Source organism: Chiloscyllium plagiosum, chromosome 3 (genome assembly GCF_004010195.1).
Source record: "Chiloscyllium plagiosum isolate BGI_BamShark_2017 chromosome 3, ASM401019v2, whole genome shotgun sequence".
Taxonomy (NCBI): Eukaryota; Metazoa; Chordata; class Chondrichthyes; order Orectolobiformes; family Hemiscylliidae; genus Chiloscyllium; species Chiloscyllium plagiosum.
Genome location: NC_057712.1, coordinates 97,904,244 through 97,919,632, shown reverse-complemented (window position 1 = coordinate 97,919,632; position 15,389 = coordinate 97,904,244). Strand labels below are relative to the sequence as shown.

Sequence of the window (15,389 nt, the reverse complement as noted above, 5' to 3'; positions counted from 1 at the left end):
ATGTTCGGGATAGGTTCTTTACTCAGCGAGTTGAGAGTTCATGGAATGCCCTGCCAGTAGCAGTGGTGGACTCTCCCTCTTTATGGGCATTTAAACGGGCATTGGATAGGCATATGGAGGATAGTGGGCTAGTGTAGGTGAGGTGGGCTTGGATCGGCGCAACATCGAGGGCCAAAGGGCCTGTACTGCGCTGTATTTTGCTATGTTCTATGTTCAGCCTCTGACAGTCCAGGGAAAACAGCCCCAGCCTGTTCAGCCTCTCCCTGTAGCTCAAATCCTCCAACCCTGGCAACACCCTTGTAAATCTTTTCTGAACCCTTTCACAACATCTTTCGATGATCAGGTCCTGGGGATTTAGCCACCTTTATGCGTTTCTAATACATGATTTACAAGTTAGAATGCAGCTACAGTAAGTAAATTAAAGAAATTATGGAATGCTAAGAGGAAATGAACAAAAAAAAACAAAAGATCTTACTGCTTCAGTTATACAGAGCATTGGTAACAGCACATCTTTTTGGTCTCCTTATTTAAGGAAGGTTGTAAATGAAATGGAGGAGGTTCAGAGGCGGTATACTATATTGATACCTGGAATGAGCATGTTATCTTATGGTGATAGATTGTACAGACTGGCCTAGTTTCTACCGAAGTTTACCAGAGTGAAGGGTGACATGACTCAAGAATGTAAGATCCTGATTGGTTCCCGATAGGGTGCATGTGGAAAAGGTCAGTCCAGACCTACTGGGCACTGTTTTAAAATTAACAGTCACGCTTTTAGGACAGAGATGAGGTGAATTTTTTTTCACTCAGAGTTGAGACACTTTGGAATTTTCTACATTAGAAAATGGTGACGCTAAGGCCATTAAATATTTTCAGGGAGGTGGAGAATAGATTCTCATCAGGCAAAAGCATCAAATGTTATCGGGTGAATGGGAACGATCTTATTGAAGGTTGGATTGCTTTCAAGGGGCTGAATGGCTTACTTCTATTCGTTAATCTGATGTTTGTACACAGGTAGATTTACAAAATATGACTACTGAAGTCTAACCGTACATTGTTTTCTTGAGTAGTCCTTTCTGATCCAGCAGCCACAGAATCTCCTGCGTTTTTTCTTGGTAGAACGATTCTCCAGAATACTCATCAAAATGCACACCAAGCCGCTATTAGAATGCACAATTTTAACAAATTGGGTTAATTGTAAAAGATCACTTTCAAATCAGGTCTCACAGCAAAATCACAATTCAATTTAGATTAACCACAAGCAGCTTGCAGCAACTGTATCAGAAACATTTCAGAAATTTAATTCAAATATTCAAAATTACTTGATCACAAAACAAAATGCTGAACAGAAGTGCACTTATTATTTCCATTCGTCAACACAGTGAACAATACACTTATTTTGAATTAAAAATATTTGTTCAGGGTATTTTAAGGCATTTTACTTTTAACTTTGTACAGGTCGTTCTGCTAAAACGCACGTTTCATTAACACAAATTCAGTAGAACGCGAACTGTTTCTACAGCACAAACTTTTAAAGGGCATATTGGTTATAATACAATTCCAGCCCCATTCATTTAAATGGTGCTATTACGCGATTTTCTGAAAACTCAGAATTGCATGAGAACGGAACTACTGCATTATAGCAGAACTGACTGTAAATGTGATTTTAAATGGAAGGCCCATTGCATTCCTACATAGTGCCACTTAAGCTTGCATGGAAAATGTAACCTGATCATTTCTGGACTTCTACACAGTGACATGTTTGCATACACAGCCAAAATTGTGCATGCGCAAACACATACCCAACATGCTGGTAGGCATGCACATTAAGTGCAGCATGGTGGCACTGCTGCCTCACAGCACCAGGGACCCGGGTTCAGTTCCAGCCTCTGACAACTGTGCAAACTCCACAGACATTCTTGCTGTGTCTGCGTGGGTTTCTCCCAGGTGCTCCAGTTTCCTCCCACAATCCAAAGATGTACAGGTGTTCAGGGATGTGTATTAGTCAGGGGTAAATATAGGGTAGGGGAATGGGTGTGGATGGGTTGCTCTTCGGAGAGTTGGTGTGGACTTGTTGAGCCAAAGGGCCTGTTTCCATACTGTGGGGATTCTAAGTTCTAAAATATATACACACACATATCTAACATCAGGCAGTTCCTGGAAGACTTACAATATTAGCATTCTATAGACAATGTCAATAAGACACACTGAGGGAACGGAAGCTAATAAATAAGGTGGGGGGGGTGGAGCGGAAGCAAATAGGAATTAATTGAATAGGTTTTTAATGGTATCATGCTGGGTAATAAATGCCTTTGACAATGGGATCATGACCAATAATTGTTGTTCTTTGCACATACTTCCCCAGACTGAGTCATTACATGTGAAAATGATTAGAAAATAAATTTCTGTTCATCAAGCTGCATCTGTTAAATTGCAGCCCTGTTGTAATGAAAAGTTTAAGATCAGCTATTTTGCAGTTACAAAGTCTGTCGAAGTCATGCAGATACTGTCTCTCTGATGTACAATTTTTAACTTACTGAAAGGGTTTCCGTTGGATATAATAGAGCCACGGGAACATTTGATTTTATGCACTAAAGGTGTTGCAGTGAAATTAATAAAACCAAATTTTGAAAGTGGAAACTGCTGCACTTTTGTCATTTGTTTTTATTATAAATTCTATTATAAATATAACGCTGCAATTATGCCCTCTCAATATTAGTCACTCTGGTACCTTTCCAATTCCCCCAACTCCTTAGCCAACACAGCAAAGACACCCCGATATTCCAATCAACTCTGTTCCTTAGCTTAAAATTGTTATTTCTTAATTTCAATTCTAGTTAATATCAAAGTATATTCAATAATAATGACAGATTGTATGACTTTAAAATGGGCACTGGATTACATCTCCATACCCTGATTCCATTTCACCCAAAGACTGCAGCTGTGGTAACCCCAAGTGCAGTAGTGTAGGACAACCAACATCAATAAAATAATGTTATGCAAATTGCCCTGGATCAGCATTTTTACATATCAAGGTTTACTTAAGGCCTACTTATGATGCAGAGATGTTTTGTTAGTTAGCCACATCAGCACACATCTGCTCACTATGCTTTGTGAGCTAGGAGTGGGGGAAGATACCTGGTTACAGTAGAACAACGGCTGATATGCGCCATCATAGCAGGAACAACTGGAATCCACTATTTCACACCTGATAAATTTTTTTGTATTCTTCAATGCTTATCGACCTAAACTGTTGCCATAATCTCAAGGAGTGCTCATCCCCTCCCTCTAGTTTCTTGAAAAACTCTTGCCCTGCTTTGTGAATGTCTTCATTGGTTTCTGCCATCTTGTTCACTTCAACATAAACCTGCAACACAAATACAAGACATTTAATACTGACAATCTGGTTGTATTATGACTTTGATTTTGTTTAGTGCTTAAACATGTGTTTTGGGCTAGCTACTTTGTATATCACTTTCCATACTGCTCTCCATTAACAATTCAGTTCATTTCGCAAACCATGCCAATTACCTATTTTTACATTTTTCAAAAGTTGGTCTGCTTGATGTCAAAATTGGGGTTTTAATTTTGTGCTCCCTGTCAGTAAGTTTCTATGAATAAAATAAAAAAAAAAGGGGACAGAAAGTTCTGGGTGAGAAATGGAGAAGTGAAAGAAAAAAAAATGCAGTTGGAGGTATCTGGTTACCGATGAATCATAATTGTTATTTCATTAGGCTTTGTCTGTGATTCGAGGGGAAAGGGAGGACTGCAGATGCTGGAGATCAGAGCTGAAAATGTGTTGCTGGAAAAGCGCAGCAGGTCAGGCAGCATCCAAGGAACAGGAGAATCGACGTTTCGGGCATAAGCCCTTCTTCCTGAAGAAGGGCTTATGCCCGAAACGTCGATTCTCCTGTTCCTTGGATGCTGCCTGACCTGCTGCGCTTTTCCAGCAACACATTTTCAGCTTTGTCTGTGATTCACCAGTCGTAAGGATCTATCCACACTTGTTTTAAACAATATTCACTGACCACGTTCCAACATCTTCTGGGGCAGCGTTCCAAAAGTTGTACAACCCACTGAGGAAGGAAAATGTCTCTGCATCTCGATCTTGAAAGGGTGACACCTAATTTTAAAACATTGTCCCCTGGACCTGGATGGACTCACAAGGGAAAACATCCATGTTTTCCATATCCACCTTGTCAAGACCATCTGGATCTTATCCCCTTCAATCCTATGCCAGGATGTCTTTCCTTTAACCAACCCTTAATTCATGTCAGCATATCCCCAAACTCCACAAGCTCTGATTTCGTTCACTAACGTTTTGTGTAGTATCTTATCCAAAGCCTTCTGAGAAATCCAAATTATCACATCCATCCTGCTAATAACATCCTCAAAAACCTCCAACAGGTTTCCATGTTGATGCTGCGCAATCCGATCCTTATTTCTAAGTGTCACATTATCACATTCATTCCTTTGGATTCTGGTAAGTTCCCTCGACTGACTGCAGGTTATATTCCTCATTTTCTTTCTCCATCCTTCCTTAAATTTGTAACCTTCCAATCTGCATGCATTGTTCCAGCATCTGTACAATCCTGAAAAGGTAATCCAGTGGGTCCCCAATCTTAATTTCAGAGCAAGATTTCAGGTTAACTCTTTTTATAAATCCCTTCTCATGCTAAGTTTTTGATGGTGGGACAGGGGCGTATTGCTTACAACCTGCCACTTTCCACACCCACTAGACACTCGGCACCTTCTCTTAGCACAAACTAACCAATTTAAGACAAGCAGCATTCTGTAATAATACACTGGGTGGGGGTTGAAAGCAGCCTTAACCAGATAAGAATGGGACTTGCACACTTCAGGGACAGGAGGTCCCACAAATGTGAACTGCAAGGTGTACAGTCCACCCAGCAGTGGCCTGAATTACACTCAGTCGTGCATGTGCGCACGTGAATGAACACGCTCGTGCAACTGCGTACCTGTGCATGCATCGGTCTGTCAACACTTTTCGGTGACTCCTTCCTATTACGTTCTTAATTTTAAAAATCTACTGCACCAAATGTGAGTGCAACTCAGACTTCAATTTTACAAGGTTTGATTGGATGAGTTGAGCCAGTGAATGGCTTTTTGCAGAAGTCACATGCAGAGTTTTGCATCAAAACAAGAACCCTTTTTGCATGCGTATACCCAGAGTCATGTACGAACATTACGTCCAGTGCTAAGACTTGCTGGGATTTCCAAGTTTAACTTCACATTCAGCATTGAAGACAACTTCTATAGATCATTAAAAACAAAAATATGTGTAAAACCATAAGATAGAAGAGCAAAATTAGACCATTCAATAATGGCTGTTTCACAACCCCATTCTCCTGCCTTTTCCCGGAACACATATTCTTATATTTTTACTTACTTCAAAAAGATGTTGTAATGGATTTGCTTTCAGTTTCACCTCTGAACCAAAGAGCTGAAATCCTGCTCCAAGCAAGCCTAAAGTAATTGACAAAGAACAAACCAGCCAAAAAATGTAAAACCCTTTGTCTTTCTAATTTACCACAATTGCAATGCAGCAGTAAGGAGACCATCTTCACAGAAGGATATACAATTTGCCCTGTTAAAGATCACTCACACACCCAACTTGACTCAAAAAGGCCTGAAGTTTCTGTTGTATCTATTAGCCAAGATGCCCACTTCACAATTATTCACGACACCTTAGATTTAATGTGTTTGTTACCCAGTCAAGGCAACAGCACAGCCAGCATCCCATTCCACTTTCTCGAAGAGAAACATTCGCTAACCACTTACAACCTAAATCAGAGGCAGCTGAAGAAAAACAGGATATATGACATAGTGATAGTGTCCCTGCCACTGGGCCAGAGGGCTGAGTGCGTCGTAACAGATCACTTCCATCGAGAAAGAAGCACTTGGTCCATAGTCTTGCATGTTTTGGCACTGCAAGTGCCAAAGCTTTCTTAAGCTTTCTTAAAAGATTAGGAAGGTTTCTGCGTTTCCCCCTTAAACACAATGCGTTCCAGATTCTCACCACTGGGTGAAAAAGCTTTTCCTTCTCAAAGCCTTCTGTCACTTCCCTTAAATCCATGTCCCCTGATTAAGGGCCCTTCCATCAAGGAGTACAGTTTCTTCTTGTCTACTTTATCAATGCCCCTCATTATTTTAGACATCTCCCACATTTGACCCATAATGCCTTTAGGGAGGGAATTCCAGGATTTTTGACCCAGTGACACTGAAGGAACGGCGATATATTGCCAAGTCAGGATGGCGAGTGGCTTGGAGGGAAACTTGCAGGTGGTGTTTCCATGTATCTGCGGTGGATCTCTATGACTGTGTCTGAACAGGTTGATAAAATATTGGAACGGAATAGAATCTCGACAGTTCCCCTGTCAACATTAGCTAGTAGCTCAAAACCATTTACAACCATAGCCTTATTAATCACATATTAATCAGCACAAAACACTGAGAATTAGCGATAGCCCTAAAAACTTACCAAACTGCGTGCCCCAGTCTCCAAGGTAGTTGATCCTGATCACATCATTTCCCAAAGCTTGCTTTATATTAGCAATGAAGTTACCTAACAAAATAGTACAACACAAATACAAGTTATCCCTGCTGTATTAATTATGCTTTTTCAAAATAAATCGTGAAATATTGTTTTAGCACTGCCATTTGTTGGCAAGATTCCACCTGAGTCATAGGGTAAAAGGGTTCAAGCCCTACACTCTGGATGCAAGATGATAACCCAGGGTGACATTCTAGTGCAGGTCAAAGAGAGAGTGCTACATTGCCCAATGTGCCATCTTTTCGATGATTTATTAAACTAGTGCAAGGTTTGCCCTCTCAACCAAAGGTCCCATGGAACGTATCAAATACTGTGAGGAGTACCAAGGCCAACATTCTTTGCTCAAACAACAGGAACAAAACTAGATTAAAAACAGAAAATTCTGGAATTACTCAGCAGGCCTGATAGAGTCTGTGGAAAAAGAAACAGAGTTAATGCTTCAAGTTCAATGATTTCACCAAAGAGTCAGATGGAACTCGAAACATTAACTTAGTTTCTCCCTCGACAAATGCTGCTAGACTTGCTGAGTTTCTCCAGCAGTTTGTGTTTCGATTTCAGATTTCCAGCACCCGACGTATTTTACCTTAATCTAATAATCTGGCAGTCTTAGACAATTTCAACTCAGAGCACCACACTTTGTATTCTTCCCCTTCAACCAATATCCCATTTGCACGGGTTTGCTCTCAACTGAGCTCACCTAGTTGTGACTTCTATCACCATGAACACTCCCTTCAGTTTTTGCTCTGGGCACTATCACCATCTGTAATCAATCACTCCTCCTTCCCTGCCTCTGTCAACAACATCGAAACCATAATTTTTCAATCCCCTTCAATTCTGAAGAAGTGCCTCTGGACTCTGAATGTTACATCTGTTTCTCCCTCCACTGGTGTTGCCAAACTGCTGAGTTTCTCCAGCATTTAGTGTTTAAGTTTAGATCTACAACATCCACATTATAGTCCTTCTATAACACTTTAGAAAAGTACTGAAGACCACGGGGATTTAGGAAGGAACTGAAGGAGAACTTAGGGTTACAGAAACAATTTAACAGAATACCTGCAAACGGGAGGAATTATAGTTATGTGTACCCGCTGGAGAAGCTAGAGAGGATCTCTCTAGCGAAAGCGAAGAGGAGATTTGGAAGGGGCGCTTAAAATTACAAAGGTTTTACATAAAGATATGTTGCTGCCAATAGCTGAAGAGTCAATAAACAGGGAGCACAGGTTCTTGTGGCACAGTTCTAATGACCATAGCTCTGAGCTAGGAGACCTGAGTCCAAGTCTCACCTGCTACAGAGCTGCGCAATAACACCTCTGAGCAGCTTGATTATAAATTATAAACAGAGAGCACAGATTTAAAGGTAACTGGCAAAAAAAACCCAAACATTTTTAGTGCAATGAATGGTTAAGATTTGGAAAACAATATCTGACAGAATAGGGGACACATATTCAACAGCAGCTTTCTAAAAAGACGTTGGGTAAATATTTGAGGAAGAAAAGATTGGTAGGACACAGGGAGAAAGCAGAGAGGTGGGACTAAAATGGGCCCTTGTGTTGTGACTATCCTCTGATTCACTCATTTATTTTGCTATAGTTTGCAGTTACCGCATTTACATATGGAGTATCAGAGTTTCCAAATACTAATTTCCAAAGGACATAAAAGGCATAAACCACCAAATGTGTTTTTTTTTATTCTTTCTTTCGAGAAACTATATTTTTGCACTATCAACACATCAAAGTGTTGGTTTTGGGAAGTCCTCTCCAAGATAGTTTGAATGATCACACAAAGTGCAATCTAATGTGATGTACATCCAAACCTACAGAAAGCTTGAAGTGCCATCTGTCTGAGACTGTCGGTAATTAATGCTCAAGCTGTGTTTCTCTGTCAAGGTATCTCACTCCAACAAGCCCGGAAAAGCAGGAGGCAATGACTTGGCTCCTGTATTATGGGCACTAGAATACTCACACTTCCCCTATCAGTGAGCGATCAGCTGCCACACTTCACTGATGAAACCAAAAAGGAGGAGAAATTCCTCAACATTCACCTGGTGGAAATGTGGCTGCTTTCAATTGCAGAAGTGGATAAGGTAATACGGAGGCACTGGGACCTCCCGAGCCAAATTTGAGCTGGGGACATGACTGCAGTGTAACTCCTAGGACAAGGAAAGATGCAGAACCTTGGGTTAGAGTGCAGAGCTACAGTAACAGAATCCCAGTTTGTCTGCCTGTCTAAGGAGTTGCATACAGTTTTTAAGATCTTGTTGAGCAGCTTTAGAGGCAAGATCATATTTTCTTACCTTCTACAAGTAATCAGCTAATTTATTTTTGGTTTATAATTTACCTTTGGTGATGAAATTTGAAATGCAGCTTGTAACTTGCACATCAGCAAATTTATCTCCAAGGAAAAAGTCACTTTGGGTCACAAATGCAGTTCAGTGTTTACTTGGGTTCTTTGTTAGGCTTTCAAATTAATATTATTTTCCAGACTTGAAATAATTCTAGAAACAGTACCATTTCTTGCAGTACAAAGACAAATTTTTACCTATAATTGTTGAACGCAAATGTCCTGCATGAAATTTTTTTGCAATATTTGGTGAGCTGCAAAGAAAGAAAGAAAAGTTAATATTGCTCAGCTTGCTCAAAAGACGCACAGAAACTCAGCTTGGTTCACTCAACCAGACTGGCTGTAGACATTCTCAAAGCACAAAGGTAGTTGTAGTGACTCATCATCCAAGTCCCAAGAAATCTCTGCAGCTCTTAGTCATGGTTCCACTCTAGGCTCAACCCTCTTCAACTTTCTTTGTCAATGACCTGCCCCGCATTGTAAAGTCAGATGTGATTGCACAGTGCTCAGTACCCTTCATAAACCCTCAGACAAATCAAGACACGTAGCAAATGTTGCGGACAAAATTCAAGCTTGTGCTAATAAATGGCAAGTCGTATCTGCACGAGAAACAACCATCAACCAGAGAGAGAGTATCTATCTCTCTCTGAAATTCAGCAACCTTACCGTTACTGTGTTCTCTCTCTGAAATTCAGCAACCTTACCGTTACTGTGTTCCGCACCATCAGCATGCTGTGACTTACCTGTGAGCAGAAATACTATGGCTGCTGGAGCAAGAGGTGGGGGGGGGGGGGGGGGGGGAAGAAAAAGAGTGGGGGAGAGACGGAGAGTTAGAGGGAGGAGAGAGTCGTGGTTTAATCTGAGGGTCACCATGCCCCAGGGAAAGGTTGAATAAAATTTCAATGAATTCATGTAAAAGAGCCAATTTGAAATAAAACAAAATAAATAGATTTAGTTTGAAATTTAGGGACATTTTTCTTGAGTCAGAAACCTACCTAAATTCCACTATAACTCGGCCACAGGGGTAACCTTGGAAGAGTTCACTCTCTATTCCATATTTCGAACCTTTCTTTGAAATCTCTTGCATCACAAGCTGTAAGGTAAAAGATTACAGAACGTAAGACGACAGAAATGCAGTGCTACAGCCACAACCAAGTATTCAAACAAGCCCAGTGCCTATTGTAACACAGGGTGGAATTCTCATCTTCAGTTAACATGTTTTGTCACTTGTCATAATTCACAGAAATTTCTCTCGTGCAATCTTTTGCTCTTCACCTCATTAATGTTGCCACCAGGCTCATCACTAATGGCCTTTCCATGGAATCATAAAGGTGAGGTCGTACAGGAAGGATCCCTCTGCTGACCCCATATTTAAAACCGAGTTGCACACTACTTGAGATGATGACGACAATTACTCTTGATGCGTGTCCAGAGTCAGTCAGTCACTGAGGACATGACCCAGAAAGGAAAGCTCACTCCCTGCTTTTTGGACAGGGACCTGGGAGTTGCTGGTGAATGGTGTGGTCCAACTCCCTGTCACATGAGGCCACATCATCAGACACAGCCAGACTGGAGCTAGGTGTCTGGCTTCAAAGGAATGCCCGGCAGTGCTGGAAGCAGGCCCATGATCAGCTGTGAATTTCACTGTTTGTTAATTTTCCCAGACGCACTCCGATGTCCAGCAATAGATGAATTCAAACAGCAAAGGCAGTAACTATGCAGATTCACTGTGGTGTCAGTTTCTTTCTCTCTCTCTCTCCTAGACTGACCTCACCATGTGCTTCCTTTGTCTGTTCTTCTCCCTTTTATAACTGCTGTTGTTTTGACTAAAGTTCCAAAACAATGCAACAGCATATAAATCAGTAATTGCTGCTCCTGGAATTCACCTAAAATATCTCAAAAAAAAAAGAAGCAGCTGTTATTGCCAGAAATTTTTCCCATCCTCCATCTTGGCTTACCCAGAATCCTTCACCTTTGAAGTTCCACCAACAATGCTACTTCACACCTACAAGGCCACTCACTCACGTCACTAATGCTCATGGGGACTCACTGGGGTCACCTCACCACCTCTCGAGTTCCTGCATCACCCCAAGTACTCTGCTGTACACTTCCATCATCAGGAACAATTGCTCCACCACCTGGCCTGACTTCTCCACATTCTGCTGACTGACCTACCTGCAGACCCCAGAGGAGTCTGGGACTTGACCTGCAGACTGACCAAGTCCCAGAACCCAGACTGTAAGGGCCCCAAGCTCTAGTAGGACTAAACTCCTGACTACTGAAAACCCCCTGGATTGGAATTGGGCAGGGCCTTTGACTGACTGTGGAGGCACTCCCTCATGGAATGCAGAACATCTTGACTGCTGCCCTTTTCCTTTCAGACATAATGCTGGAGGTACATGCATTATAGCCTGGTGCCATACAGTGACAAGTCCATGCTCAAGGAGAATGATGCCTATGGAGTGTGCCGGGACATTGCACTGAAGACACAGTTGGATAATGGCAAGAACACACAAAGGGCAGCTACTTGTTCTGACGAACACGTCAGGCCTTTACATTGTCGGGTTTCTCAGGAAAGGAGAGGAAAATTGGAAGCAACGCATAAATAAGGTGAGTTGGACTATTAGCGACATGCAAATAAGGAAAGAAGATAGTGACTGCTCAATAACGAGAGTCCGAAGTTACCAATTGAATATGGGAAAAATCGGAAACAACTCTCACATTGAGATTCTTTGTACTCTCAGCCATAGCCAGCCCAGAGGGGAGAAAATTTCACCTATTGATTAGAGTTCCAGAATGAAAGGTCTGTAATAATGCTGGAGCGTCACTGATAGCCAAACAAACAAACATTAGACACCCACCTCAGCAAGTAAGGATCGGTTCACTTTGAAATTAATGGTTCCTTGCCCGACAGCAATCTCAGTAACCACATCATCACAAGTTAACTAAAGTAAATATTAAAACAAAAGTGTTAGGCCTAACCAAGACATGAAAACTTATTTTAAAAATGCAGCACAATTATAGTTCAACTTCAGTTTTGAAGCCATGTTAAATAGATGTTAGAAGCTTAAGGAATTTGTTACCTGCAGTCTCAAGCCAACAGACTCCAGTAATTCTACAACATTCACCCCCAACACTATCACTGTGTTGTACTGCACATGTTCACCAGGTTGGCCCTACACTGGCCTAATACTGTCTTGGCTTCAGAGCAATAGTACTAAGACTCCAGCATACCTCTACATGTATTTCCTTGTGCAAGTCAAACCTGATGACACTTTTAGACATGTCAAGATAATTCGATTTAAGTTTGTTTGAACATCTTTTGGATTGTGTCCTTTACTGGAAGGTAATAGATCGATCTGTTTGTCACAGAGCAGCGAGGAGAAAGGGCGGAGAGAAGCAAGGGCTGCTGGGAAGGGCAAGTGAATTTTTTTAAGGTTATGTTGCCTCCCTGGTGCCAGGGTCCAGGATGTTGCTGATTGGGTTTACAAGGTTCTGAAGGGGGAAGGGGAGCAGCCAGATATTGTGGTACATATTGGCACCAATGACATAGCCAGGAAAGAGATTGTGGATCTAAAAAGTGACTACAGAGACCTAGGTTGGAAGCTGAAGAGCAGGACAGGTCGACCAGTGGTTTCAGGTTTGCTGTCGGTGCCACAAGATAGTGAGGTGAGGAACTGTCAGCGAGTGCAGCTTAACACATGTCTGCGCAGCTGGTGCAGGAGGGAGGCTTCAGATACTTAAGACCATTGGGATGCCTTCTGAGGAAGGTGGGACCTATACATGAAGGATGGGTTGCACCTGAACTGGAGGCACAGAAATGTCCTGGGTAGGAGATTTGTTTATGTGTTTGGGAGGGTTTAAACTAGTTTGGCAGGGGGATGGGAATCAGTGCTACATATCTGATATGGGGCTAGTTGCAGATGGGGCAGTGATAGAATGTAGTGAATCTATCGGGAAGGTTTTTCATGTGATGGAACAAAGATTGCTTAAAGCGTGTCTGCTTTAATGCAAAGAATGTCAGGAATAAGAGTGATGAACTTAGAGCATGGATGAGTACTTGGGACTATGATGTTGTGGCCAAAACGGAGACGTGGGTTTCACAGGGACAGGAATGGTTGCTAGATGTTCCAGGGTTTAGAACATTTAAAAAGAACAGGGAGGGTGGAAAAAGAGGAGGGGGTGTAGCATTGCTAATCAGAGAGAGTGCATCACGGCTACAGAAACGAAGGTTGTTGGGGAAGGTCTGTCTGCTGAGTCAGTATGGGTGGAAGTTAGGAACAGCAAGGGAGCAGCCACCTCATTGGGGGTTTTCTACAGACCCCCTAATAGCAGTAGGGAAAATCGAAGATCTCATAGGCTGGCAGATTTTGGAAAAATGTAGATGTAGCAGGGTTGTTGTTATGGGTGACTTCAACTTCCCCAATATTGACTGGAACCTCCTGAGTGCAGATGATTTGGATGGAGCCGTTTTTGTGAGGTGTGTTCAGGAGGGTTTTCTTACTCAGTATGTAGTCAGGCCTACAGGGGGCCATTTTGGATTTGGTGCTCGGCAATGAGCCAGGACAGGTGTCAGATCTCACGTTGGGAGAACACGTTGGTGACAGTGACCACAACTGCCTCACATTTACCATAGCCATGGAGAGGGGAAGGAGCAGTTACCATGGGAAGATATTTAATTGGGGAAAAGGAAATTATGATGCTATCAGACAGGAGTTGGGAAGTACAGACTGGGAGCAATTGTTCCACAGAAAGGGCACAACAAACGTGTGGAAACTATTTAAGGAGCAGTTGTTGCAAGTGATGCATAAATTTGTTCCTCGAAGACAGGCAAGAAGGGGTAAGAGGTAAGATTAAGGATTCTAGGATGATGAGAACAAAAGGAGCTTCTCATCAAAAGGAAGGCCGCAGCTAAGGTGAAGGAAGCAAGGGTCTAGCACAGCTTTACGGGATTATAGGCTTGCCAGAAAGGAGCTCAGAAATGGACTGAGGAGAACCAGGAGGGGGCACGAAAAAGACTTAGCAGGAAGAATTAGGGAGAACTCAAAGGCATTTTACTCAGACGTGAGGAATAAGAGAATGATCAGGGAGAAGGTAGGGCCAGTCAGGGATAGCAAGGGAATTTGTGCGTGGAGTCTGAGCAGAAAGGGAAAGCCCAAAATGAGTTTTTTGCTTCGGTTTTCACAAAGGAATGGGACCTGTTGCGAATGAGAACTTCGAGGAGCTGGAAAACAGGCTTGAATAAATCGAGATTGAGGAAGTTGACGTGTTGGAAATTTTGGCATTTATTGAGATTGATAAGTCCCCAGGGCCAAACTGGATTTATCCTAGGCTGCTCCGGGAAATGAGAAAGGAGGTTGCTAAGCTGCTGGCGAAGATCTTTGCTTCCTCACTCTCCACAGGAGTCGTACCGGAGGACTGAAGGCAAACGTTGTTCCTTTTTTCAAGAAGGGTTATAGGGAAATCCCTGGCAATTACAGACCAGTCAGTCTTACATCTGTGGTCAGCAAGGTTTTGGAAAGAATTCTGAGGGATAGGATTTATGACTATTTGGAAAAGCATTGAGTGATTAAAAGCAGTCAGCGTGGCTTTGAGAGGGGCAGGTCATGCCTCACTAATCTTATTGAGTTCTTTGAGGAGGTGACAAGACAGGTTGATGAAGGTTGGGCAGTGGATTTGGTGTATATGGACTTCAGCAAGGCATTTGATAAGGTTCCCCATAGTAGGCTCATTCATAAAGTCAGAAGATATGGGATACAGGGAGATTTGGTTATCTGGATTCAGAATTGGTTGGCTGACAGAAGGCAGAGAGTAGTTGTAGATGGAAAGTATTCTGCCTGGTGGTCAGTGTTGAGTGGGGTCCCGCAGGGCTCTGTTCTTGGACCTCTGCTCTTTGTAGTTTTTATAAATGACTTGGATGAGGAGGTTGAGGGACAGGTTAGTAAATTTGCTGATGACACAAAGGCTGGAGGTCCTGTTGATAGTATTGAGGGCTGTTGTAGGCTGCAGCACGACATAGACAGGATGCAGAGCTGGGCTGAGAAATGGCAGATGGAGTTCAACCTGGATAAATGTGAAATTATGTATTTTGGAAGGTCAAACTTGAATGCTGAATATAGGATTAAAGATAGGATTCTTGGCAGTGTGGAGGTACAGCAGGATCTTGGTGTTCAAGTACATAGATCCCTCAAAGTTACCACCCAAGTGGATAGGGTTGTTAAGAATGCATACGGTGTCTTGGCTTTCATTAACAGGGGGATCGAGTTTAAGAGTCGAGATTTTGCTGCAGCTTTACAAAACCCTGGTGAGACCTCACTTGGAATATTGTGTCCAGTTCTGGTTGCCTTATTTAGGAAAGATAAATCTCCACGCCTAACCCCGCCCCCCCGGCGAGTTCCGTCACCTCGCCTAACCCCGCCCCTTCGCCGATCTCCGACTTCATGCCTAACCCCGCCCCCACGCCCATCTCCATCACCAC

The 15,389-nt window shown here is 42.5% G+C and overlaps 1 protein-coding gene across 2 annotated transcripts in view; it reads right to left on the bottom strand.

Moving 5' to 3' along the window:
• Positions 1 to 15,389, bottom strand: part of rars2 (arginyl-tRNA synthetase 2, mitochondrial) — a 76,949-nt gene that overhangs the window by 40,303 nt on the left and 21,257 nt on the right. For both annotated transcript variants that reach the window (XM_043686906.1, XM_043686915.1), the window contains exons 4-10: positions 11,773 to 11,856; positions 9,907 to 10,004; positions 9,110 to 9,165; positions 6,500 to 6,583; positions 5,408 to 5,484; positions 3,206 to 3,364; positions 1,051 to 1,157 (exon numbers count right to left, since the gene is read on the bottom strand). In XM_043686906.1, coding sequence (XP_043542841.1) covers positions 1,051 to 1,157; positions 3,206 to 3,364; positions 5,408 to 5,484; positions 6,500 to 6,583; positions 9,110 to 9,165; positions 9,907 to 10,004; positions 11,773 to 11,856 — 665 coding nt within the window. The remainder of the gene's footprint in view (positions 1 to 1,050; positions 1,158 to 3,205; positions 3,365 to 5,407; positions 5,485 to 6,499; positions 6,584 to 9,109; positions 9,166 to 9,906; positions 10,005 to 11,772; positions 11,857 to 15,389) is intronic.